General features: G+C 36.0%; 1 protein-coding gene across 4 annotated transcripts in view; it reads left to right on the top strand.

Annotated features, from left to right (window-relative positions):
* LOC136026676 (MOXD1 homolog 2-like) overlaps positions 1-26,753 on the top strand; it is a 175,198-nt gene that overhangs the window by 135,682 nt on the left and 12,763 nt on the right. For all 4 annotated transcript variants that reach the window (XM_065703418.1, XM_065703416.1, XM_065703417.1 and 1 more), the window contains 2 exons: positions 11,846-11,970; positions 26,258-26,448. In XM_065703418.1, coding sequence (XP_065559490.1) covers positions 11,846-11,970; positions 26,258-26,448 — 316 coding nt within the window. The remainder of the gene's footprint in view (positions 1-11,845; positions 11,971-26,257; positions 26,449-26,753) is intronic.

Genomic DNA, 26,753 nt, shown 5'->3' with positions numbered 1-26,753 from the left:
AATAAAAACTAAAAACTAATAAAAAAAAACTAAAAAATCTAAAAATCTAAATAAGCTAAAAAAGAAAAAAAAAGGAAAAAAAATAAAGGAGAAAAACAAAACTAAAAAACGAATGTATATACAGACCGGGACACCGGGATACAAATGATGACCGGGACCCGGGACACAGGGAATATAAATGACGACCGGGACACAGGGACACAACTACAACGGGGACACCGGGGGAAACAGGGGGATAACCTGACAATCTATTTATATGCAAAGACAATGGGACAGCAAAGAATGTTGTATATTCGCAAGTTTTACGTAGTTAAAACCATATATATATATATATATCTATATTCACAGGTGGGACATAGGGACACAACTACAATGGCGCGTAACTATTATGGCGCGTAACGACTTACGCGCGCGGGGGGGCTTGGGGGGGGCGCGAAGCGCCCCCACCAACTAGGTGTTGGGGTGGCGCGAAGCGCCACCCCAACAGCTAGTATTAATATAAATATAAAACATAAAATTATAAAATATATTAGGCCCTAAGTTCTAAGTGGTCTGGCACCATGAATGTTTTCATAAAGAAAACAGAATAAGTTTTTATTTCTTCTTGGAAAATTAAGCAGAGCTCAGATACCTCAGTGTCAGTTTCGTTTAAATATTAGAGTCGGAAAATTTAAGTGTTATTTAGCCGTATTATTTATATATAATTAATCATTAAGGCTACTTCGAGAAAATTGTGAGGTAAAAATTTATTTTGACATTTGAGGTAAACGTCAATCTGGAAGCATCTAGAGACTTCTGTTGTGAAATATCCAAGAGCAGAACTAAGACCCAGAACCTCTTCCACAGTATTCAAAAGCTATTTAACAATGGAACATTGAGAAAACATGATATGTGACAATAAGATAAGTCAACGCCCTAGGACCAACGGTTCTTTTATTACTTTTTCAACTGGACCTAATTTCCCACTATTTCTGATAGTTATGAAGATTGAGGTTTGATGGTTATAATTTTCTCTATTGGCTTTTACAGCAACCTAACGTTGGTTGGTTCGTAGATATCATTTGTCTAATTATAGACCAACATAATCGTTGTACGATAGGCATCAGAGCCGGTGTGGCTGTGTCTGACCATTTTAAATCTAGTGAGCCCACCGCCTAAGATGGTAGTTGTAAAATGTGTAATTATATCAATAGATTAAGGGTATGGAACATTATTTAGATCTGCTTAGAGTGGTTATACGATCAAAGTAACTCTAGATTTCGCAGTCAAAAGAGCCTTAAAGGTTTTTATGGCACTTGGTATTAACCAAGTGACATATAGCAATCGCAAATTCTGTCGGTCTGTCGGTCTGTTTGTCCGTCCCGGTTTTGCTACTTTAGGCACTTCCAGGTAAGCTAGGACGATGAAATTTGGCAAACGTATCAGGGACCGGAGCAGATTAAATTAGAAATAGTCGTTTTCCCGATTTGACCATCTCGGGGGGAGTGGGGGGCCGGTTAATTCGGAAAAACTAGAAAAAATGAAGTATTTTTAACTTATGAGCGGGTGATGGGATCTTAATGAAATTTAATGTTTGGAATGATATTGTGTCTCAGAGCTCTTATTTTAAATCCCGACCGGATCTGATGACATTGGGGGGAGTTGGACGGGGGAAACCTAAAATCTTGGAAAACACTTAGAGTGGAGGGATCGGGATGAAACTTGATGGTGAAAATAAGCACAAGTCCCAGATACATGATTGACATAATCGGAACGGATCCGCCCTCTTTGGGGTAGTTGGGGGGGGGGTAATTCTGAAAAATTAGAAAAAATGAGGTATTTTTAACTTACGAACGGATGATCGGATCTCAGTGAAATTTGATGTTTAGAAGAATATCGTGTTTTAGAGCTCTTATTTTAAATCCCGACCGGATCTGGTGACATTGGGGGGGGATTTGGGATGGGGAAACATAAAACTTGGAAAACACTTGGAGTGGAGGGATCGGGATGAAACTTGGTGGGAAAAATAAACACAAGTCCTAGATACATGATTGACATAAACGGAACGGATCCGCTTTCTTTGGGGTAGTCGGGGGGGGGGGGGTGGTTAATTCTGAAAAATTAGAAAAAATGAGGTATATTTAACTTACGAACGGGTGATCGGATCTCAATGAAATTTGATATTTAGAAGGATATCGTGTCTCAGAGCTCTTATTTTAAATCCCGACCGGATCTGGTGACATTGGGGGGGGGAGTTGGGAGGGGGAAGCCTAAAACTTGGAAAACACTTAGAGTGGAGGGATCGGGATGAAACATGGTGGGGAAAATAAGAACAAGTCCTAGATACATGATTGACATAACCGGAACGGATCCGCTCTCTTTTGGGTAGTTGGGGGAGGGGTTAATTCTGAAAAAATTGAAAAAATGAGGTATTTTTAACTTACGAACGGGTGATAGGATCTCAATGAAATTTGATATTTAGAAGGATATCGTGTCTCAAAGCTCTTATTTTAAATCCTGACCGGATCTGGTGACATTGGGGGAAGTTTTGGTGGGGGAACCTAAAATCATGGAAAAGACGCTTAGATTGGAGGGATCGGGATGAAACTTGGTGGGAAAAATAAGCAGAAGTCTTACATACGTGATTTACATAATTGGAACGGATCCGCTCTATTGGGAGGGGGGGGGGTTAATTCTGAAAAATAAGAAAAAATTATGTATTTTTTACTTACGGAGGAGTGATCAGATCTTCATGAAACTTCATATTTAGAAGGACCTCGTAACTCAGATATCTTATTTTAAATCTCAACCGGATCAAGCGTAATTGGGGGGGGGCAGTTGGGGGACCGGAAATCTTAGAAAATACTTAAAGCGGTGAGATCAGGATGAAACTGGATGGGAAGAATAGAAACCTGTCTAAGATACGTGACTGACATAACCGGACCGGATCTGCTCTCTTTGGTGGAATTGGGGGGGGGGGGTAATTTTGAAAATTGAGGTATTTGTAACTTACGATAGGGTGACCAGATCTTAATGAAATTTGATATTTAGAAGGATCTTGTTCTTTAAAGTTCTAATTTTAAATTCCGACCAGATTCTGTGACATTGGGGGGAGTTGGAGGGGGAAAGCGGAATTCTTGGAAAACGTGAAAATTGGGGTATTTTTATCTTACGAATAGATGATCGGATCAGAATGAAATTTGATTTTTAGAAGGAATTCATGTCTCAGAGCTCTTATTTTAAATCCCGACCAGATCTTTTGACACTGGGAGGAGTTGGAGGGGGAAATCTTGGGAAAACATTTGGAGTGGAGGAATCGGGATGAAGCTTGGTGGATAGAATAAACAAATGTCCTTGATACGTGATTGACAGAATCGTACTGGATTTGCTCTCTTTGGAGGATTTGGGGGGAGGGGTTCAGTGATTTGGCGAGTTTGGTGCTTCTGGATGTGCTAGGACGATGAAAATTGGTAGGCGTGTCAGGGAGCTGCGTAATTTGACTTGGTAAAGTCGTTTTCCCAGATTCGACCATCTGGGGGGCTAAAGGGAGAGGAAAAATTAGAAAAATTAGGTATTTATAACTTACGAGTGGGTGATCGGATCTTAATGAATTTTGATATTTAGAATGAAATCGTTACTCAGAGCTCTTATTTTAAATCCTGACCGGCATTAAGCCTCTTATTTTCCTTTTTAAATCAATCTATTGATTCATAGAATTTTGTTAGAGCTCATACCATATGATCTCTTGGCTCTTAGCTCTTCTCGCCTCGTCACAAGTGCCATATGAGCTCTTAGCTCTTGTTCTAACATATGTTAGTGCTTAATATAGGAGCCATTTTTTTGCCAAGTCAACTGTTTATATATTAGATTGTTTTTAAGACCGAAATACATAATTAACTATTAAATTTATGAGGCTACTACGATGATCTCTAGAAAAAGGATTGAACATCAAAATATTTGCAATTGAAATATGAATAATATTTCTGGAAGTCAATTTGACCAATTGTGTTCGAGAATGAACGTCCGTCTGTTCCATCGGGGCAGGCTCAAACCAAACAGTTTTCAGTTTTTCCCGCCAGATGATTGGTATGTTAGAGTTATAATCACCAACGAATCTTGCTATTTAAATACTTCCACTGTCTGTCTTTTAGACATGGTCCTACAAACTATTGAATCTATAAAACTCAGATTTCCGATTGGACCTCTTGACTTCTTAAAAAGAAGAAATAAAACAGAACTTGCTGAATAAAACTCGTGATCTGTGAGCAGGGTTGCCAAAACAGGTAGCATCGGAGCTTTGTCTCGCAACTGAGGTCAACAAGGGCCAGACCAGCCGCATAAGTAAGGAAGCCTCATCCGGTATATTAAGATTTCGAACCACTTTTGTGTTCTGTTTTGTTTTATTTTGGCTCCTTCCCGGAAACACCAGCCCTTTTTGAAACATTACTTGCACGTGTACTCCCATGCTCTTGTCAATAGAAACCAAAACTTAAAGAATTGGAAGTTTTGACTACAATATACCAATAGAAAGTTTAAGATTTTTTGTCGCTTCTAGTTGTGAAAAATCAATAATTTTAGATGTTCCCATGGAAAGTTACGTGCATAAGTGAAAAATAATTTTAGAACAAAGAGTAAAATACCCCTCCCCCCTCCAAAAAAAGGTATAGAATGATTGACGCTAATTGCGCTATGAACTTCCCGCTATCAATAAGACTGCAAAATTTCGTATTTTTCTCGAAAAGGATAGTCACGTTTAATTGCTTCCTTTTGAAGGGATGATCATGTTAAACTCGTGGTTGTAGGCTATTTGGAGAGGGATCATTTGAGTAATAAATTTAGCGTTTTAGTGCCCTTTTTAAGTAACAGAACAGACTGCGCAAAAGCTAAGTGCTCATTTATGCCATTCTTTTTGTCACCAAAAAACAATTTCGACGTTAATATGACTAAAACGTAATCCAGCAAAATGTCGAGTTAACCAAGCAGTTGTGTTGAGAAGTATGGTCGTCCAGTTTCAGAGGTGTTGACGCATGCTGACACATTCCACCCTAAACATAATATGCAGTCTACCCTAAACATATATGCAATCCACACAAAAGGAATAGTTACTCTAGACCAATATTGCCGGGGAGTCGCCCATTAAATTTCTCATGTCACCACATATTCCAAAGCATTTTTTCTTCTTAATTACTCCATCGACATATTTTTGCTCTAAAAAATCCTCGGATCATTTAGCGCCGAATTATCAGACATTTATGCTCTTGTCAAGAGAAACCTCAAAAATGCATTTTTGGTACACAATTTTCAAACTCTCCAGAAAAGGCTCTTTGGGTAAATACGGAAGAGGGTGTTCAACCTCTAGCCTACCCTCGTGAGAAGAAATATATTTGGACTAAACAAGTAATATGGGCGCTGAGGGGGATAAAATCTTCTCGCTTGTTGTGGAATAGTAGTTTTCAATGGAAAGTTATAGTTTTAAAATGTCAAATCATTGTGAAATAGAGTGAACTTAAGCACCAAGGGGGGGGGGTTAACTTCAAAGAAAACCTTATTTCATTGTGCAATGGGGGTATATTTGAATGAGCCTATTTTCTCAAACACTTGTTATACAAAAGTCAAACGTTAGTGCACAGAGGAGGGGGGAGGCTGAGGCCTCTGACAACCCCTCCTCTGGATAAAATGCTAAAAATGCACATAAATTGAAAACGAAGATTTGTTTTAAATGATAGTAAAGATCAAAATTAAAAGCTAAAACGGACGGTAATTCCCCTCTTCGTATAAGGGATATCCACTTGTTCAAACGAGGGGCATTCCCCCTCGTATATAAGATACCTTTTTTCGTTTCACTCAATTTTTAATGTCATTCTTTAGTTTTATTCGAAGAAAAACTTGTTTCTTTTTATTTAACTTTATGTCACAACTGCACAATCGCTACAGGACTTTTGGGTGACAGATTTGTCATTAGACACAGAATATCCAGATGGCCGGGATTAGCGAGAAAAAATATTATCATTTTTTGTAATTATAAAAAGATTAATGTCGGTCCTGAAAACCGAATTTAGTGAAATCTCTCGGTCTTCAAAGGAGTTTTTATTTATACAAAGAGTATTATATGTTAAATTAGGATAGAGGAAGAGCAGTGCAAATGCAACTAAAAAAATTTAGTGGTTCGTCAAACAGAGGAATTGAATTTTTAATCATAAGGTATTTAGGTGGACATTATGAGGAGTGGAGAAAAAATTGGGGAGTCCCATAATTGTAAGGCCCCTTAAGCTCCCCCATCACAAAATGAAAGCTTTTCCCATAAAGTATTAACCAATCCTTTTACCGAGAGACCACACAGGGTATAACTACTAAAACTACGTAAAAAATTTGTAAGCTTTTAATAAAATAGACTAATTACATGTATTCTCTATAATTATTATTATTACTTGCCTTTAGGCCAAAATAGTGCCTGCTTTCTTGTAAACAATATGCAATCCAACTCACTGATCTGATCTGATCTCTGGGAAGACTTCCTCTCACTGTAATTTTATTTTTTTTTTTAAATTCAACAAAAATTGTTTGTAATGTTTATCAACAACAAAAATTGGAATTTCAACAGCTGAAAATCGTTGGAATTAAATGTCTAGAGTCTTATTATATTTTCCCTAATTATTATGGAATTTCCAGCTTGTGGAGAAGCAAAGATATTGGATTTACCAACCCGAGTTGAAATTTAAATTTGTTTACTGAATTACCTGTAAAATAAATATATTTGATGGTGATTCATTAACCACGGCAACCCTGGTTAGCATGCAGTGAATATAAGCCATATGTTATATGGCAATTAATATATGAATTATATCTGATTGTCATATATGGCAACCAGAAATATGACAAAGATAACAGTTTCGGAAATTCCTGTCTTCACTTTATATAGAATCGGCCAAAAAAGATTGCTTCCCTTTTATTAATGTACTGTGACTATTCCATAAGCCATGCGAGATTAGAAAATTCCTATAATATTCTTCCATTACTTCAAAATATTAATTATAAGCTAGAATTGTTAGTACATTAATTTGCGTGTACATAAAAATGTTTGTACATAAGTTTGCTTAGAATGGCACCATAGTCAAATTTAATGTGGTATTCAAGGAACTTCAATCTACTATTTAAATTTAAACCATTTTTGTTGACAAAACATACTTACGTTGAGAATTGGGTATTTTTTTTTTCTACTGAAAAGCATACAAATCTTGATAGTTTCAACAGTTTATTGGACTTCAAACACGAATCACAGTATCAACCAAAAAATAGTTTTTTTTTCGTGTATAGCATCCATGGCATCACGACATAGTTTTCAGACTAGTTATTAATGGATGGGAGGGGATCTCGCCGACATTGTAAATTATGTACTGTGTATTTTGAGTGCCGTTAATAGCGGGGAGATATGCCATACTTATGATTGCCTCAGCTGTGAAATTCGTGGTCTTGTTTTACAACCAGATTTCAACAAGAATTTCTAAATTTGCAATCGATGTCCACTTCCCACTTTAATTCATTTTTTAAGTCTCTTGAATGTTCTTGTCTAAAAATGGAGTTAGCTTAAAGGTTTATGTGTTGATTTTGGTAAAATTTTGAATTTAGGTTTTAATTTTTACTTAAAATTTAGAGGATCTTATTTAAAAGTGAGGTAAAAAATGGCCATTGTTTATCCAAGAGGAAGTCTTTGGGCCAATCTTTAACTGTATCCTCTCTATCTATCATGTGTGCAAGTTCCCCGTCTCCGTTCAAAATCTTCAGAAATTGCATGATTATAAGCTTTGTTTTTCTTTCAAAGTTTAGTTAATAACTAAAATTCTCTAAAACTCATTAAGGGATCTATATTCTGGACACATCTTAGAAATATTTTTTTCTAAGAATTCAAATGCTCCGCTACGAATAAAGATATGGGCTGAAAACCTAGGATGAGAGTTTATGTAGGTCTTTCTCTTTTCCCCCAAGTCTTAATTTAGTTTCGAATTTCTTAAAAGTTAGAGAAGGGATGAAAGTTATCCGGAAGATTGTTCAAGCTTTATGATCTTGCTAGTTCTCCTATATGACCCTTGTATCTAAGGGCTATTGTTATACATACCAAGATGGACAAAACTATATGTTTTGGGACAGCGTCAACCGATGGAGCTCATATACGTGAGCTTGAAGAAACAAAATTTTACAACGTTAATTATGAAACATGAAATTATGAAAACTGAAAAACTGTAAATTAATGACCCCTTATTTTATATTTGCTTCTTTTACAAAGAAAAAAGATAGTGATTATAGTAGAGTGTGCGTATGTATTTTCTATTCATAATGGAAACTATTAAAAGTTTTGAGCAAAGCCTAGTTAAAAGAAAAGGTACTGTTAATGCTCAATTTGACTTTTTGTCTGACGCCTACTCGAACTCTGCAGGGGAGAGTAGTAATCCAAAAGGCGCTATGTAATTATTTTTTTTTAGAAACACTAGTTCTACACTCACGCAGCTATAGTTCTATCAATTGGTTCAGTCTGTTTTCTCTGATTGTATATGGCTCCCAACATATTGTGTGAAATAATTTCAGATTAGAGATTTCGTTATCATAATAGTTTTTGCTTTGTGCACTCGAAGTAATAGAATCAAAGGGTAGTATCAGTATAGATTTCTAATGTGAGCAAGTGGGGAAAGCTGCCGTAGTTCCTATCATCGGTGTACTGGGGCACAAGAGGGGGTAATGTCCACCATTAGGAAGCAAGAGGACATTCAAAATTGTATAAAAAGAGGAAAATGAACAATATTCATGTTTAAATGCTAGCAAAAATTCCTTGGAAATTTCTTAGTGGTACTCATGATTCCTATCCACGTAATGGCAACTTTGATGTGTAATCATTTTTGTTGCTCAGAAGGGGCTCCGGAACTGAAAATTGCTGTTTCAGTAAGGGTTTTTGGAATTTATTACGACCAATTGTTATAAAAGCTTAACGTAAAAAAAAACACAAATAAACACAATCCATAACCAACCTCCCTAAGAAAAAAAAGTGCGACAAACATATAATGCTGTGTGGAAGGATGTGTTGAACACTGCCAATGAAGCATTTTTTGTTAGAACTATCTGCCTTTTTAATTGATTAAACGAGTAATGATTGTGTATGCATGTGTTTATTTTTCCTATAAATCGGCTATACATGGTTTTGTTTCTTTAAATTGACATATTGACATTTCTGGGCGCAAAAATAATCAAAAAAGGTTACAATTTTAAGGAAAAAATGGCATTATTCCCAAGCTGGTTAATATCGAAATTAAAGTGACGCCAAGACATCAAGAAGAAGTTCACATTATTTGTGGTTAGAATACACGCGACAACGAGAATCAATATATACAATCCTGCTGTGTGCCGGGGCCCGAATAAGCCTGGTCCCCCCTATATATATATATTGTTGTCAAACTTCTATTTTTTCGAGTTTCGGCAGCTATTGACGGGGGTTTTCGTTCAATGAATTGTTAAACTTTCAACGTTAAACTTCGAACTTTTAATCATTTTTAATGATGTGGTACTGCACTTTAAATATGTCGTCTGATTGTAGAGACAAAATGTACTGGTTAATTTATATTCCAAAATGATGGAAAAGTTTCGCCCTAAACATGGTTTGTAATGAAATTTATCCTGACATGTAGACCAGAGTAAATTATGAATATCAAAGTGTGTAAGTGTGTATATCAGGAACAATGTTTTGGAAACAGAGGTAAATGCACGAAAGATCGAGAACCCAAGCTCTTCTAGCCAACACACTGATGCATGTTTACGGTATGTTCATTTCAGTACAAATAGTTTATTTCATACTGTAAGAGGAGCCTGGCTGAAAATAGGGATTGCTGTTTCTCTCGGCGCACAATTTTACTTCACCTTGTACATTGTTGCGTTTGATGAAAGTATAATAGTTCAAAATAGGGATGAAACCTTCTACTCGACAGTGAACAGATATAAAATTTTAAACTGGATATTTGGCACATATACAGTGCTCATCATCAGCAGTATTTGTTTAAATCTTTGAATACTATTAATTTGTACTAGCAAGGTGGGGTCTTTGAAGCCGCGCCCCCTCCCTCTACAATCTTAAACTTTCACGAATTTTCGTATAATTTCTTATTATTTTCATATTTGCTCTTTTTGCGTTTTCAACTGAATCTGTTGTTCCTTTAAAATCCTGGGCAATGTTACGAAGTAATTTGATTGATTTAAAACTATGCTTGTTCCCTGCCATGTAAACTTTTTGTATCGCTAAAAATCTATCACTGAAAACAAATTAATCAAGCTTTTTTTATGCTTATTTTTAACCAGGCCTAATTGATATAAACCCAAGTTGAAAAATGACCACACTACGCACCGCCACAGGAAAAAAAAAAAAAAAAACAGAAAAAAAAACAGAATTATTGCTATGAATGAATGAATGAATGAATTGAATCAATTTGTCGACTCTACAGCCAAAGACTGTAATATTCATATAGAAAATTGGGTTGTGGGGCCAAATTCTATTCATTCTGAATAGGAGTAATCAGATTTCGCTTTTCTTCTTGTATTATTTTTATTAGACAGATGTTAACTTATCTGTCTCTTTTTTAAACACTAGGTTAAATTATCTATGAATAGCAATTTGTAATTTGTATTCTTTGTTTTCAAGAATATGTCTTCATATTCTTTAGCAACATTTCTGCTTGTCTTTTAGCATGCTAATATTTTCATTTCCGCCATTATTTCTAATTTTTCAACGGCAGAAGGGCTTGAACACTTTCTGGCAAAGCAATAAAAATAATAGAAACTTTTGAATAAATTGGCGCTGAAATATCTGACTGAATAGATAATTTTAATTAAAACTCATTTGCAATGAGACTTAACAAATGTCGGGCTCATTTCTAATGAGAATAATTTTTATTGACGAATTTTGACTGCTAGATTGAGAATTTTTCACTGTAGGATAAAATTATGAAAAAAGCTGGAACTGAATTTGAACCTCACTGCTGTTTCTAGCTAGTTCTCGATGCGTATGCGTCGGGTGTTACAAATCTCAGCGTTACCTAAACCTCACTAGACCTTTAGTCGGGATTTCTAGAAAAATTGTATTTAATTTTATGCGTGAAAACAAGATACGTAACCATTTGCGCAACTTTATGAGATAATTACCAAATACACAACTCATAAATGTTAGAATTCTGTGTGTAGAAAAAATGCATAGTCTATTAAGAAAGCTTCATAAGATGTCTTGACTGCTAAAATTATTACTTATGATATAAGATGATAACTCTTCTTTAGCTTATACCGAACAATTGCTTTCTCCTAGTTAGGAAATATTTGTCTTTTTTTTGTTGAAATTCACAGCGAGCCTTGAGCTGAATAAACTAGCGTGATGTTATACAGATCTTTTGATTACGTTTTCAGTACAGTGTGATAAAACCTCCCTGTCCCTTTGCCTTTTATTGTTACCTCATAGGGATTTACGCAGAGGAGAGTATCCATGTCGAGGATAACTGTGCTTATGAAATTCAGTACCTATACCAACTATACATTTTCCCAAACATTATCTTCCTATAATAGCGCTACTTGTATTAGTGACAAAGAATTGGTAAGGCATTACTGAGCCCAACTTGCTTTTGAGATTTCTCTTGGCTATACTATAGAATTTCAGTTTCCTTGACTCTTAAAGTCTGTATCATTTGACCCAAATATCTTTTTTTGTGGCATTTTTATGGATTTTTACCAAATAGTCCTGCCTTGATTGTCCAAAAACTAAAATTGTTATTGTTTGCTTGATGAACAGGATATTTCGTCCACTAATTTGTAAACAGTAAAGAATATGTAATTGAATCTGTTTCAGGTCGGGAAGTACGCCTTCGCCACATAAGGGGAAACAAAGAACTCTCGCCCATTTTAGTAGACGATGCTTATGATGTAGGGTATCAAGAGTTCCATGAACTTAAATCTCCAGCCAGGATCTTACCGGTAAGTGAAGGGGTATTATTCCTTCTCTCTTTTAATTTTGAATGAAATACCCAATGAATTTAAACGATTTTTATGGCACTTGGTATTAACGAAGTATAAGTGACATAGCGATCGCAAATTCTGTCGGTCTGTCTGTCCCGGTTTTGCTATTTTAGGCAATTCCTGGTAAGCTAGGACGATGAAATTTGGCATGCGTATCAGGGACCGGACCAGATTAAATTAGAAACAGTTTTCCCGTTTTCCCGATTTGACCATCTGGGGGGAGGGGGGTGGTTAATTCGAAAAATAGAAAAAATGAAGTATCTTAACTTCGTAAGATGCAGTGAGAAATGACAGGGGTGTTCAAGGGAGGGGGGTTAATAAATAGTCCCTATAGATTATTTGCCACCTCTCCCGTCCTAGATTTTAAAAAGTTCCTCGTTTGGTATAAACAACATTTACAGGTAGTGGCAAAAACAACCAAACTTGGAATTATTATTGTATTTATTTATTTTTCAGAACCTACATCACGGAGGCTAGGTTTCTATCCTTCTACTACTATAAACCCGCTAAGTTGGTCAGCACCCTAAAAACTTACGAACGGGTCATGGAATCTTAATAAAATTTGACGTTTGGAAGAATATCGTGTCTCAGAACTCTTATTTTAAATCCTGACCAGATCCGGCGACGTTAGGGGGAGTTGAAGGGGGGACCTAAAATCTTGGAAAACTCTTAGAGTGGCGGGATCGGGAACTTGAAACTTGGTGGGAAAAACAAGTAGAAGTCCTAGATACGTGATTAACATAACCGGAACGTATCTGCTCTTTTTGGGGGAGTTGGGGGGGGGGGGTTAACTAAAAAAATTGGAAAAAATGGGGTATTTGTAACTTACGAACGGGTGATTGGATCTCAGTGAAATTTGATATTTAGAAGAATATCATGTCCCAAAGCTCTTATTTTAAATCCTGACCGCATCTGGTGACATTGGGGGAGTTCGGGGGGGGGACCTAAAATCATGGAAAACGCTTAGAATGGAGGGATCGGGACGAAACTTGGTGGGAAAAATAAGCAGAAGTCCTAGATACGTGATTGATATAATCGGAACGGCTCCGCTCTATTTGGGGGAGTTGGGGGGGGGGAAGGGTTAATTCTGAAAATTAGAAAAAATGACGGATTTTTAACTTACGAAGGAGTGATCGTATCTTCATGAAACTTCATATTTAGAAAGACCTCGTAACTTGGTTCGCGACCGGATCCAGCGTCATTGGGGGGAGCAGTTGGGGGGGGGGGGGTTGCGGAAATCTTGGAAAATATTTAAAGCGGAGAGATCAGGATGGAACTGGGTGGGAAGAATAAAAACACGTCCAAGATACGTGACTGACATAACCAGACCAGATCCGCTCTCTTTGGTGGATTTGGGGGGGGAATAATTGGGAAAAATTAGAAAAAATGAGGCATTTGTAACTTACGAACGGTTGATCAGATCTTAATGAAATTTGATATTTAGAAGGATCTTGTGCTTTAGAGCTCTTATTTTAAATTCTGACCAGATCCTGTGACATTGGGGGGAGTTGGAGGGGGAAACCGGAATACTTGGAAAATGTGAAAATCGGAGTATCTTTATCTTACGAATAGGTGATCGGATCTTTGATATATAGAAGGATCTAATGTCTTTGGTGCTTCATTTTCGACTCGAATCGGATCCGGGGACAGGGAAATCTTGGAAAACGCTTAGAGTGGAGAGATCGGGATGAAACTTGACGGGAAGAATAAGCACAAATTCTTTGGAGGAGCTGGGGGTGTTAATTTGGAAAAATTAGAAAAATTGAGGTATTTTTAACTTAAGAATGGGTGACCAGATCTTAATGAAATTTGATATTTAGAAGGAACTCATGTCCCAGAGCTCTTATTTCAAATCCCGACCAGATCTGTTGACATTGGGGGGAGTTGGTGGGTGAAATCGGAAATCTTGGAAAACGCTTAGAGTGGAGGAATCAGGATGAAGCTTGGTGGGTAGAATAAGCAAATGTCGTAGATACGTGATTGACGTAACTGTACTGGATTCGCTCTCTTTGGGGGAGTTAAGGAATGGGGTTCAGTGCTTTTTCGAGTTTGGTGCTTCTGGACATGCTTGGACGATGAAAATTGGTAGGCGTGTCAGGGATCTGCAGAAATTGACTTGATAAAGTAGTTTTCCCTGATTCGACTATCTAGGGGGCTGAAGGGAGAGGAAAAATTAGAAAAAATGAGGTTTTATAACATACAAGTGGGTGGTCGGATCCTAATGAATTTTGATATTTAGAAGGACGTCGTGACTCAGAACTCTTATTTTAAATTCCGACCGGTATTAAGCCAGTGACGATTTGGTCTTCCAGTGACGATTTATGTAAAAAGACTGTCAACTTTATTCACGTTTATGACCCTCTGCAGCCTTTTTTCCATATTGATACTGGTTGATTAGTCCATGTTGTCTTTTGCTAGTTTGAATTTTGTTTTACTTCGCTGTTTATCGTATTTGTTTTTGTTTATTTATTTATAATACTCCGTACTTTGTGTTTTTTATACTTTACGGGTAATAAAGTTCATTCATTCATTCATTCATAAGCCTTTGATTTTCCTTTTAAGTCAATCTATTGATTCTTAGAATTTTTTTTAGAGCTCATACCATATGAGCTCTTGGCTCTTCTGGCCTCGTCACAAGTGCCATGAGCTCTTAGCTCTTGTTTATTACGCGTAGGCCTAAATTTTGGCTATATTTGAGACGTGTGTTGAAAAGTAGACACGTAATACACCGTCAGAAAAAAAAAAAAAAAAAAAAAACTACACAACTCTGCTAAAGGACTGCTCGGTTCTTATATTATGGCATTGATAAATCAAACGGATATTTTAGTCAAACAGTTCGTGGTAACGAACTGTAGTAAGGAGCGACCCGGCTCAATAGTAACCGAAACTCTTTAAACAAGAATTTTGATACCAATAGTTACATCAAAAGTATTGCATTTTAATACTGATTTTAAATATATAAGTTTCATCAAGTTTAGTCTTACCCATCAAAATTTACGAGCCTGGGAAAATTTGCCTTATTTTAGGTAATAGGAGGAAACACCCCTTAAAAGTCATAGAAACTTAACGAAAATCACATTATCAGATTCAGCGTATCAGAGAACCCTACAGTAGAAGTTTCAAGCTCCTATCTACAAAAATTGTGGAATTTTGTATTTTTTGCCACAAGACATATCTTTTTTTTATGTTTTTTCTTCCAGGGGTAATCGTATCGACCGAGTGGTCCTAGAATGTCACGAGATGGCTCAATCTAGCGAAAATTAAAAGTTCTAGTGCCCTTTTCAAGTGACCAAAAAAATTGGAGGGCACCTAGGCCCCCTCCCACGCTCATTTTCCCCCAAAATACTGGATCAAAGTTCTGAGATTGCTATTTTATTCAACGTAGTCGGAAAACCTAATAACTATGTCTTTGGGACGATTTACTCCACCACAGTCCCCGTGGGAGGGGCTGCAAGTTATAAACTTTGACCAGTGTCTACATATAGTAATGGTTATTGGGAAGTTTACAGCCGTTTCCAGGGGGATTTTTTTGGTTGGGGTAGTGGTTGAGGGGAGGGGGATATGTGGGGGGGACTTTCCATGGAGGAATTTGTCACGGGGGAAGAGAATTTCCTTGAAGGGAGTGCCGGATTTTCTAGCATTAAAAAAAAAAAAACAATGAAAAAAAATATGAAAAAGTTTTTTCAACTGAAAGTAAGGAGCAGCATTAAAATTTAAAACGAACAGAAATTATTACGCATATGAGGGATTCACCTTCTCCTAGTACCTCGCTCTTTACGCTAAAGTATTTTAGTAATTTCAATTATTTATTCTACGGCCTTTGTGATTCAGGGGTCATTCTTAAGGAATTTGGACAAAATTTAAGCTTTAGTGTAAAGGGCGAGGTATTGACGAGGGGATGAACCTCATCATATACAAAATAAAAACATACGAATGTAGAAGTTCCTTTTTCTTAAAAAGGAACTTCTCCCCCCCAGCTCTTTTTCTTCCCCCAGCTCCTTTTTCTTAAAATCGTCCGATCAAAACTATGTGGAAGCCATTTAGCCCAAAAAAAATAAATTAATATGCAAATTTTGCTTTAATTGTTCATGTTTGGAGATCCAAAATCAAAACATGCATTAATTAAAAAAACGTTCAGAAATTAATAAAAAAAACAAGTTTTTTAAACTGAAAGTAAGGAGTGACATTAAAACTTAAAACGAACAGAAATTACTCTTTATATGAAATGGATGTTCCCTGCTCAACGCCCCGCTCTGTACGCTAAAGTTTTTTACTGTTTTAAAAAGTAGAGTTGAGAGAAAGAGTCAAATTTAGCGTAAAGAGTGGGTTGTTGAGGAGGGAACAGCCCCTTTAATTTTTTCAGGTGAGAACGTTGCAAATTCTGTACTAAATTGAAAAGAGGGCGTCACTGTAACTACTGGCGACAGTCAGATTTTTAATGCAAATCTAAACTCTTTCATGATAGTTTGCTGCTGCCTATGGGATTTATTTTCGGTCGCTATGAATAAGACAAGCAAATTAATAGTAATTCGATTGTTTACTTGGTTTTTGTGCTTGGTCACTAACAGCGCTTTTGCGTACACTCTTTCTTCGCTCACCTTTGTTAATCGCATTTTGGCCTCTAAATAGTGGGACACAGTAGCACAAACAGTGAAAATTGTTTTCCGACACGTAGTTGAAGTTTTTGCTCAATAATTCCTTAAGTTTTTTACCAGAACACTTTCTATGGGGTCTCTAGTGACTCGTTAACAGGGAATGGCTAGGGTGTGCTCTGCAGATGAAGGATGACAGACTGCCAAAGATCTTCCTTTTTGACTAACATTCTAGGGCAAAACAAAAAGCAGGTTGTCCCGGGTACGAGTGGAAGAATGTCGCAAGGAAAGATTTAATGAAAACGGGAGCTACATGGAAGGGTGTAAAGAGGGAAGCTTTGAATATATAATGATGGAGGAGAAGTGTGCGTAGCTGTGCTGGTCTCAGAAGGGTTGGTGTTGCAGTGACTTGTTAGTAGTAGTAGTTGCACTATTTACGCGTACTGGAGTTTTTGTAGTGGATTATCGGTGAATATAAAGGACATAGATGATAATTTGGGTTTGTTTATTAAGCTTTTGATATCAGCCTATATTTTATCTTACGGATGATTTTTCGCTTAAAATTTTTTCGCTTTATTATCGCTTAAAATTTTTCTTATCCTTCTTTTAACGCTTAAAAATGTTTATAGTTTGAAATATATACGCATTTTTACTGCTGGATAGTATCAATCTATGTCGGTGAATGTGGTCACTTTTAAACAAATGCTGCCCATGAAATCAAAATTTCGCCCAAAATCTCAGTGTCTATCAAAATCTCAAAATCTATTCTTACTTTTTTTTTAGACTGAGAGAGTGAGATATATACATATATATGGCATGGTATAAACTAGTATCCTACTGCGTTATTGCTAACTAAATTTAACATTGAAAATGCTATCCTTGTTTCGTTTTTCAAATGCTGAGACATCTATCATATAACAGTCTTCTGTTGGGTGCAGTGAAAGAAATTATTTTCTCTGCTATCTCTTTAACTTTTGTTAAAGAATGCTCATCACTGTAATGACAGCTTTGCGTTTTCTAGAGGCTGTGTCTGACTTGTAATGACCTCGTTATAGGGTCAAAATTGGGCTCTTGGAAAGCTGTTGCAATCTAACTTCTTGAAACTTTGATGAAACTATTTTTTTTTTATAGCCAGACCAAGAAACTTTGGGGATTACAGAAAGCTAATGAAAAAAGCCTAATTTTCTTTTTATTCATTTTAAAAGACTTATTTTTTCCTCTCTAAAATGGCTAGTTTCTATTTACAGAAGATACTATTTTTGCTTTTGTCTTGTAAAGAAGAACTATTAAGAGTTAAAAGTGGAGAGAACAATAATTTAAAAAGCTGTTAGTATCACATGTTAGGAATGGCAAAGACAAAATGAAACCACAGAAATAAAATAGATAGAATAAAAAGGGTAAAAGTAATAAGCGTACTATCAAAAAAGTTAGCGACATTGTTGGGATTTTACAGGCTGCTAATGGATCTTACATATACAGGGTGTTTAGTTTATTTAACGGTGCTGTATACTTAGCAAACCAAGCATCAATAAGGGATTTTAGTGGTTGATCTTCATCCGGCTTTCAGGGTAATTAAAAAGACAACCTGTTAGCAGACCCGGTGCCCCTTTGCATGGGCATTAGTGGTAATTTTATACGGTAAATACACCAGAATTATGAATATTGAAATTCTAAGAGAAGAATGATGCAGATTTTTTTTTTCGGAAATCTGTCGGCTCCATCGAGCTTTTTAATTACTTTTTTCTAAATATGTATTTAAAAATCATCATTATTCCATTGTTATTCAATATATCATATCGGATCCTTCACTATTTATGGTATGAAACTATAGATTTAGATTATGAAAAAAGGTGCTTAACGCCATTGAGATGATTTCCGTTACCACAATTTTGTTTCTTGAAAAAATAAAATTAGTATTTTTAATTCTGCTTATACAAAACAAAGTATAGTGTACTAAAAAAAGTAGTGTCGATAGATTTCAGGGAGACTGAAAATTGAAAAAATGGCTTTCTTAATAGTTGTTCAAATGGCACTGTCAATCTTTTTTTTTCTTTTTTTTTGTAGAAACAACTGAATATGACGATTTTTGCAAAAGTTTCTCCGGAGATAGCTGAAATTATTCACTTAAAACATACTTAATGCCAGTAGTCACAGACCAATATTTGGATTCGTAGCCCATGTTGAGCTTATAAGAATTTTGCTGATATCAGAGATATTATATATGTAAACTTAGAACAGGAGTTTAGTTTGTTAAGAACATAAGAAAAATATTAGTGAGAGTGAAAAATGTGTTTTTTTCTAATTCTAGAACTTTTTTTAGCTCATTAGAATGGAACTGTTGCGTCAAAAGCTATTCTCTTTAGTGAATGGGCTTTCTGATTTTTAATTGAACTTCAATATTTTTACGCTTTCTATCCACAGAGACACCGCTGTCAAAGAATCCTGTTGAAAATGATTCTTCTTGACAAATAGCCTGCTAGAGTAGGATTTTGCAATTTTTCATCGCAAAGTTTTCAACTGTCGACTTTGCCTCTTTGTGTGTCTCAATGTCATTTAGAGGTTTATAAAAGAAATTAGAGTCTTTGGTACTTGAAATTGTACTTAAAGTTACTACATAGTAGCAGCAAAATATAAATTTTTTCCGATAGTTCTAGAGATTAGGGAATTCTCTAATATTCTCTCTCAGTTTAAACGGTCGCTTGAAATTTCATATATTACTGCTGCCACCATGCTTGGTTATCAAACATACATTGTATAGACTAACGGTTGCTACTTGCAACCCTTTATGGGAAAGTATTCCACCTCTGATTGTGTCTGGTCAACGTAAAAAAAATTCTTAATTCTATCCCCTTTTCGAAACACATTAAAGTTATATTTCGGCCAAGGCGCTTTCAATCCTAGAACATTATCATGTCACCTCACGTCAGATGTCACAGCTTTTTTTGTATAGTTGGTTGTTATCTGCAATCACTTGATGGCCAAGATTTCCGGTCATTTTGGTGGAATAAGAGATGGCGCGTTTACAGCGTCAAACTTTGTTTCTTGAACGCGGCGGTGACATATCTATCGCAACATATATTTTCCCAGGTTCTATTACGACAAGATATTGATAATGTCTTTTGGTCTAAATTTATCTAATTTTGCGTTGAAGCACATGTATGGAAATCGATGTGCAATAGTTTATTCTAAGCAATAGAACTTTCGTGCACTGTAAAGCTGATGACTCCCCCCATAATGATGGTTTTAGTAATCGCAATAATTGGCCAACGCTGACCCCAGAGACTGGGAGTAGTAAGAGGGCTATTGATATCTGGGGCGCACTCAGGGGAGCCTTCGGGCTTACTCCTCCTCCCTAAATCCTGTGTTTCCTTGGATTTCTGCGCACTTTTCTTACCAATTTTTAAATAGTTTTTTTTTATTATTGTCCCCCCCCTCCGAAACAAAATTTTCTTTCGTGTCTGACCGATCATCCTACAATAGAGTGTCCAGGAATAAGTAGCTGAAATTTAAACTTCAAATCCTCGCAACCCTCTATCAACACTCTTCGTGTCCCCGACATAACCGATATTGATTATGATCGTTCAATTTCTTAATATTAAATGTCGGATTTCCAAATGGGGTTATGAAATGTTTGAATTCCAAAATGGGGTCTTCCAATTGATGTAGCCAAAATTCTAGCTTTTTTCATATGTTGGACCTGTCTGTTTATTGGGGCATACTCGAACCATATTCTTTTCTGACATTAACCATAGGGCTATATTAACAGAACGCCTTTACAGGTTTATCTCAAATTCTATGAATTTTCAAATTTTCTCTCATTTTCCAAATAATTTCTTTGTTTCTGTGTTTCCTCAAGTTTGATTATCCATATATTTTATATATATATATATATATATATATATATATATATATATATATATATATATATATATATATATATATATATATATATATATATATGACAATACAGCTAATCAATACATTAATTATAGTTTTCAAGTTATCCATCAAGTACACTAAGGTTAAACCCTTGAGAAAAATTCGGACGCTGCCAGGATTTTTTTTTTAAATTCGACCCTGTTCCCAAACAATATCTATGCAGATCCAGCTAACGACTCATTTAATACTTTCTCACATAGATATGATATAAATCAATGAAATGAAAACTCTTTTACTCTTTCTTATCTTACATTCAATGGCCTGGAAATGCACATGGGAGCAGTATCTACTCGGTTCAGGAATCAAACATTGAAGCGTATTTATAAGTTAAATCGTTCCAAGTCCCCAGTGAAATTTGATCCTCGTTTTGGCTCAACTTTGTTCATTTGATGTGTTAGAAGTTTTGATTTGCTTGATTGCAATCTCTTTGTTCCTAGGGAACGGGAGTTCAAGATGGTGTTTCTTCAATTTGCATGATGGTTGTTTTTTGTGACTTCATCTGTTTCTTTTGAAAGTTTTGTTTAAGTACTATACGTCAGTAACCAATTAAAATGGTAAAACATAAACTGAGATGGAATTTTCTTCAATGCAGTAATAGTTGCTTTTTTACCCCAACTGTTTCTTATGAAATTTTTGTTGTATTCAATGGTTGGTATCGAAGTGAAGATTTTCATATTAAAACTTCGTTTTGAGGCTTTTTACCGCTTAAAGTGTCCTCTTGAAAAAGAAAAATGAACTATTTAAAAAGGCGAAAACAAGGGTTGAGGATATGGAGGAGCAATTTCTGCAATTTCGACAATTTCTTGGCACATAGATCCTTTATTGTAAAGAAAAAGACTTATAAACTTCCTTCAGAGGCGAACATCAGGAGTGAGGGAAGGGACCAGAAAGCTTGACCTTCACATTTTCTCACTACGCAATAAAAAAAAGATGACGACATAATTGCCGTAAAAAAAGATGACGTACTCTTTTGAGTGGTAAGAAAACGGAGCAGTAACCTTCTCGACATCCGTAATTTCTGTTTTCTTACGAAACAAAAGTGTTGGCACTTTTCAAAAATGAAAAAGCGAGGGCGAGGATGTGGCAGCCTCCGTGACTACAATGGAATATGTAGAAAGTCTGTAGGCATAATTTAATGTTTTTGCATTAAATTAAGGGGTCCAACATTATGAGTAACAGGGGGTTGAAATAATTTGTAACCCTGATTAAAAATCTCGGATTCCCTAGAATTGTATGGTTTACTATTATATCACATTATCAGACGGTTCCAATATAAGAAATGTATCTCAAACAAATTTTGGATTCCTCGACTGCCTGAAAAACTTTTAGAAAACCCCAGCCGATTTAAGAGGAAGGAACGAAGGGCTTCTTTAATAGCAATTAATGAATGCTACTATATAAAATTTGAAAAAATTTGAATTATAGACGTCTGGACGGAGTTCGAAGAACGGCAGACGTTAATTGTCCTGTCGTACTTAATGAAATTCCTTAATAATATTCAGCACCACTGAATTGGCTCAGATTTTTCATAAAGGTCTTCTCTCCTTTTTTACGTAGGAACAAAAAACTTAACTGGGTCTTGTATCCATAAAACAGTTTCTTTTTATTGATTCTAAAATGGACTTGAAAAAAAATACAATTCCCGTCGTCCCTGGACGATCCCTGAACGAAAATGAGGTTCACTCTTTGCTTGGTTGTACCCAGGGAGAAAACTTTCATAGGATCCTTTCATAGGACTGAATAGGATCCTTTCATAGGACTTTCATAGGATCTCAATTTAAAACTGAAAATAAAACAACATCACATCCGATTATTATTCTAAATCGTCCTCCCAAAACAAACCAAAATAATTACTACCTCTTGTCTCCTTCTAAATAATTGGTACCTCTTTTCTCCTTCTAAACATCGAAATGAATACCCTAAAAATGAAACCTATCCCATCAGCCAGTAGAAGGCTCTAAGCATTGAGAACCCACTTTTTATTCCAAACAATTGATTTTGCTTTTTTCTCGAATTTAATTTTTTATTATAGTTTATTAAAAAAAAACTTGAATTTCACTAAGAATATAATTAAGATGGTAAATAATTTATTGATGATATATTTAATATTACTTTACCGAATTAATATACACTTCACAATTTAGCTACGAAGAATGTGATTGGTAAGACAGAAACTGACTCTAATTTACGGTCAATATGTCCAATAAAAACATAATTAAGGTATGGTTTTCCTATAATATTCGGGAAAGAAAATCATCTTATAATCTGTTCTTTTATGGAAACCATGGAGATTTTTTCAAGTCAAGTTTAGGGATATAGCTGTTATAAGTCTTGAAAATGATCAAGTGTTAGTAAAAGTAAGTAAGTAATAGTAAGTAAGACGGCACTAGACCCCTAAGGTCCAAACCGGCGGTGCTGATCTCCATTTCATGGCCCTTCAGCCAGGATGTGCAACGAGGGGTTGGGGGCCAACTATCCTGTGCTTTCGCACACCCTTCCTACTGTGTTAGTAGTGTTAGTAAGTATTAGTAGAACAACTATCTCAGGTTCACGGGAAAATATTCAGCAGACTGAGCAATTAATTGTCTTAGTGGGGCTCTAGTGGGGGACGAAAAGATATGGCAAGGAAGGTTTATCTCCACTGTTTCTCAACAAAGAAGACTGACCCTCAAATTAAAAGAAATTGTTCGTAGTTAAGGCACGAAATCACTCCACTGCTGCAGCTATGGAAACAGCGAGTACTAATCATGATAAGCAGATTCTCAATCTCTGGAACACTCCTAGTGAAGACTGGACTACTTCTATTCAAATTTTTCTAATAATAATTCTATGCTTAAACACCAAGAGATTCACATACTCAGTCTTGGGCTGTGATTTTTTCCATAGCTGGTACCCTCCCCTCTTAAACTTTATTTTGATAGTTCTTTTTGTCTCTAAAAGGGATAGAGAAAAAATCCTGAATCTCCCCAAGGGATCCGGGCACCGTCTTAAGTATTCAAGACCGTGCCTCTTGCCCTACTCCATGGACCTTAAATCCTATCTTCGGTAAAACCTCTGTGCGTCTGCTCACCCTGAGTATCCAAGGATTGTGATTTTTCCCATAGCCCATGGCCATCCCTCCCAAACTTACATCCATTTTTTCCTGGGGATAATATTCTCATATCCGCAGAAAAAACGCCGAGCAAAAAATTATCACGTGGATATCCTTTCGTCTTTTTGCATTACATTAACTTAAGTGGAGTGATCGTTTGATGAAACTTGAAAAATATATCTCCTGGGAAATTGTTTCTTTTGCTTTTACATGGTAGAAGTTCTAGAGGATTATAACAAAAGCAAACAAAACTAATCACAAAATCTGAAATAAAAGTATTTACTCCATAAGGAAGTTTTCACATTTATCAGCCTTGGTTTCGGCAAAGGCGTATCCAGGATTTTTTTGGGAGGGGGCTCACAAATTTTTTCTTGACGCATCAAAAGCTAGTTTTTATAAATTTATTACGTTTTTACGAATCGGACACAAATTACAGTCAAACCCTGTAACCCCCTCTCCTCCCCCTCTGTTCACGGCTTTGGCATTAGGCTTTACGAACGGGGTAACTGGTGCTTTCGGTCTATCTTTTAAGTAATACGTTTCGGTTTTAATTAAAGTCATTAAAAAGAAATACTAAAAAATGGAATTTTCTAATTGGCTGCAAAACGCAATTGTTCCCACATGCAGCATCCTCGTGTTTATAATTCAATTAAACATTTCTAAAATTCTGTAAAAAATAAAACAACTATTTAAACATGTATGAATTATGGGGGAAAGTTGTAATCCGAAGTGGAAAATAAAATAAAAATATTCGATTATTACGGCTTCATATTTGGAAACCATTATAAAAAAAAGCTAAAAGTAACAAAAAAAATCGGATGAAACCATTATAGTTTTTTATTTAGTTCTTTGTTTAGTTTTTTTTTTTTTTTTTTGTAAGTTTTAGCTGTTTCGTCTAAATTTTTTTTTTTCCGTTGAAAAATTTTTCAGGGTATGAAGCCAAAATATTCAGGATTTCTTTAGCTTTCTTTTCAATGTCATGATTAAAACGTTTATCCACTGTTATCTTTTCTAAATTCTTATCAAATAGTTCAAGGTAGCGAACTGTAAGTAAGGAGTGACTCGACTCAATAGTTACTGAAACTCTAAAAAAGGAATTTTGATATCAATAGATACATCAAAAGAATCAGCGTATTATTCTGAATTCAAACATATAAGATTTATCAAGTTGGGTGTTACCCTTCAAAAGTTATGAGCCTGAGAAAATTTGCTGATTTTCGAAATAGGGGGAAACGCACTGTAAATTTCAAGGAATCTTAAATTTTTCTATTTTTGCCCGGAAACGGATCACGGATCCGTTCCGTGTTGAAATAATGAATTAATGTTTCGTATTGAGTATTGAAATAATGGTTCTAGAAGATTGGGAGACGGTGCATTCGAACGGAAAAAATTCTAGTGCCCTTTCTAAGTGACTAAAAAGATTGGAGGGCAACTGACCCCCTCTCATGTCCATTTGTTTCCCAAAGTTATCTGACCAAAATTCTGAGGTATCCATTTTATTCAGTATAGTCCAAAGATCAAATAACTATTTCTTTAGGGGTAAAATGACCCCCCTCACAGTCTGTGGGGAGAGGCCTTTAATTTATGAAATATGCCCATTGTTTATGTATAGTATTTGTTATTGGGAAGTATCCATACATTTTTTTAGGGGGGGAGATTTTGTGCATGGGATAGATTTCCATAAATAGAAATTTCCCTCTTGGGGATGGAAATATCTGGGGGAGGGGTGAATTTTCCAGAAAAGAAATTATACTTGGGGGATTTGACAGATTTCCCAAACGAAATTCTTTTTAATTGTCTTACATTTTCTTTGCCGACTCAATTTTGCATGTGAAGATGTTCCGGAGGAAATATCCGGGCTATTTTCCTTGTGTTTTCGTTTCCAGAAAAAAATTTCACGGAAGAGGGCACTTCCGTTGTGATCGATAAACCGATTAGAGATTAAAGTCTTTATCAAATGAAAGTATGCTAAGAATAATTTTTTAGGCTGAATCGTCCGCAAAAAAATTTACGGGGAGGGGCGGTTTTCAGCGAGGACGGAATTGTCTGGAGGAAACTTGACACGGGAGGGAGGTAGTTTACGTTGAACGAAATTTTCACGGAGGAGGTTTCCGTGAGGGGGGTGTATTTCATGGAGGGTGAGCCAGATTTACCTGCATTATTTGAAAACGAAGAGAAATTAAATTAAAAAAAATGTAACTTAAAGTAAGGAACAACATTAAAACACAAAACGAACAGAAATTATTCCGTATATGAAGGGTCGTCCCCTACTCAATACCTTGATCTTTACGCTAAAGCTTGACTGTTTATCTCCAATTTTTTAAGGACAGCTACTGAAACATAGGAGCCGTTTGTTAAGAATGGGAAGCTTTTTCAAAAGGCTAGAAGCTTTAGCGTAAAGAGGTTTGCTTTGAGGAGGGTGCAACCATTCATATAGGGAATAATTTCTGTTCATTTTGAGTTTTAATTTTTCTCCTTATTTTCAGTTAACTTTTTTCATTATTATTTAATTTTATTTATAAAACGAAAACTAGTTTGTTCTAAAACATTATTTTTGAAAACTTACCCGTTTTAATCTGTTCGTACTTCTTCCTCCGTCTCTAACTTCTTTCTAACTTTTCAGGGTGATCATTTAATTTCGGAATGTGTGTACAATTCGGAATCAAGGTCAACTTTAACGATTGGAGGCCTATCTACAAGACATGAAATGTGCTTGCTTTACGCACTCTACTGGCCAAGAACTCATTTAAGCATCTGCTACAGCTCAGGGGATCTCAGCACCGCTCTTCGATCTATGGGTGTGGATCAATATAGGTAAAACAATGTTCTTGACTTGCTGACTTGACTTAAGTTTCTTAACAGCTGGCCAGCACCGAGTGGGACGATACTCACTCTTTGCAGGCTTGACGGGCTTGTGCCAGCATGGGTGCATCGTCTGGGAGGACGCTCACCAGGCTAAAATAATAGTCAAGTCTGTCCTGCCTTCTAAATTGAGGTATCCTTCACGGTCGGAGGATACCTTTGTGGGCTAGAGGGTTGAAGTCAAGTATGATTTTTACAGGTATTTCTGCTGACATTCCGAGCAGATAGCCACCGCAGGACGTGGATTAACAGTTGCC

The sequence above is a fragment of the Artemia franciscana genome, chromosome 4, assembly GCF_032884065.1.
Source record: "Artemia franciscana chromosome 4, ASM3288406v1, whole genome shotgun sequence".
Lineage (NCBI taxonomy): Eukaryota > Metazoa > Arthropoda > Branchiopoda > Anostraca > Artemiidae > Artemia > Artemia franciscana.
The sequence above is the reverse complement of the archived record's forward strand: the minus strand, read 5'-3'. Positions and strand labels throughout refer to the sequence as shown.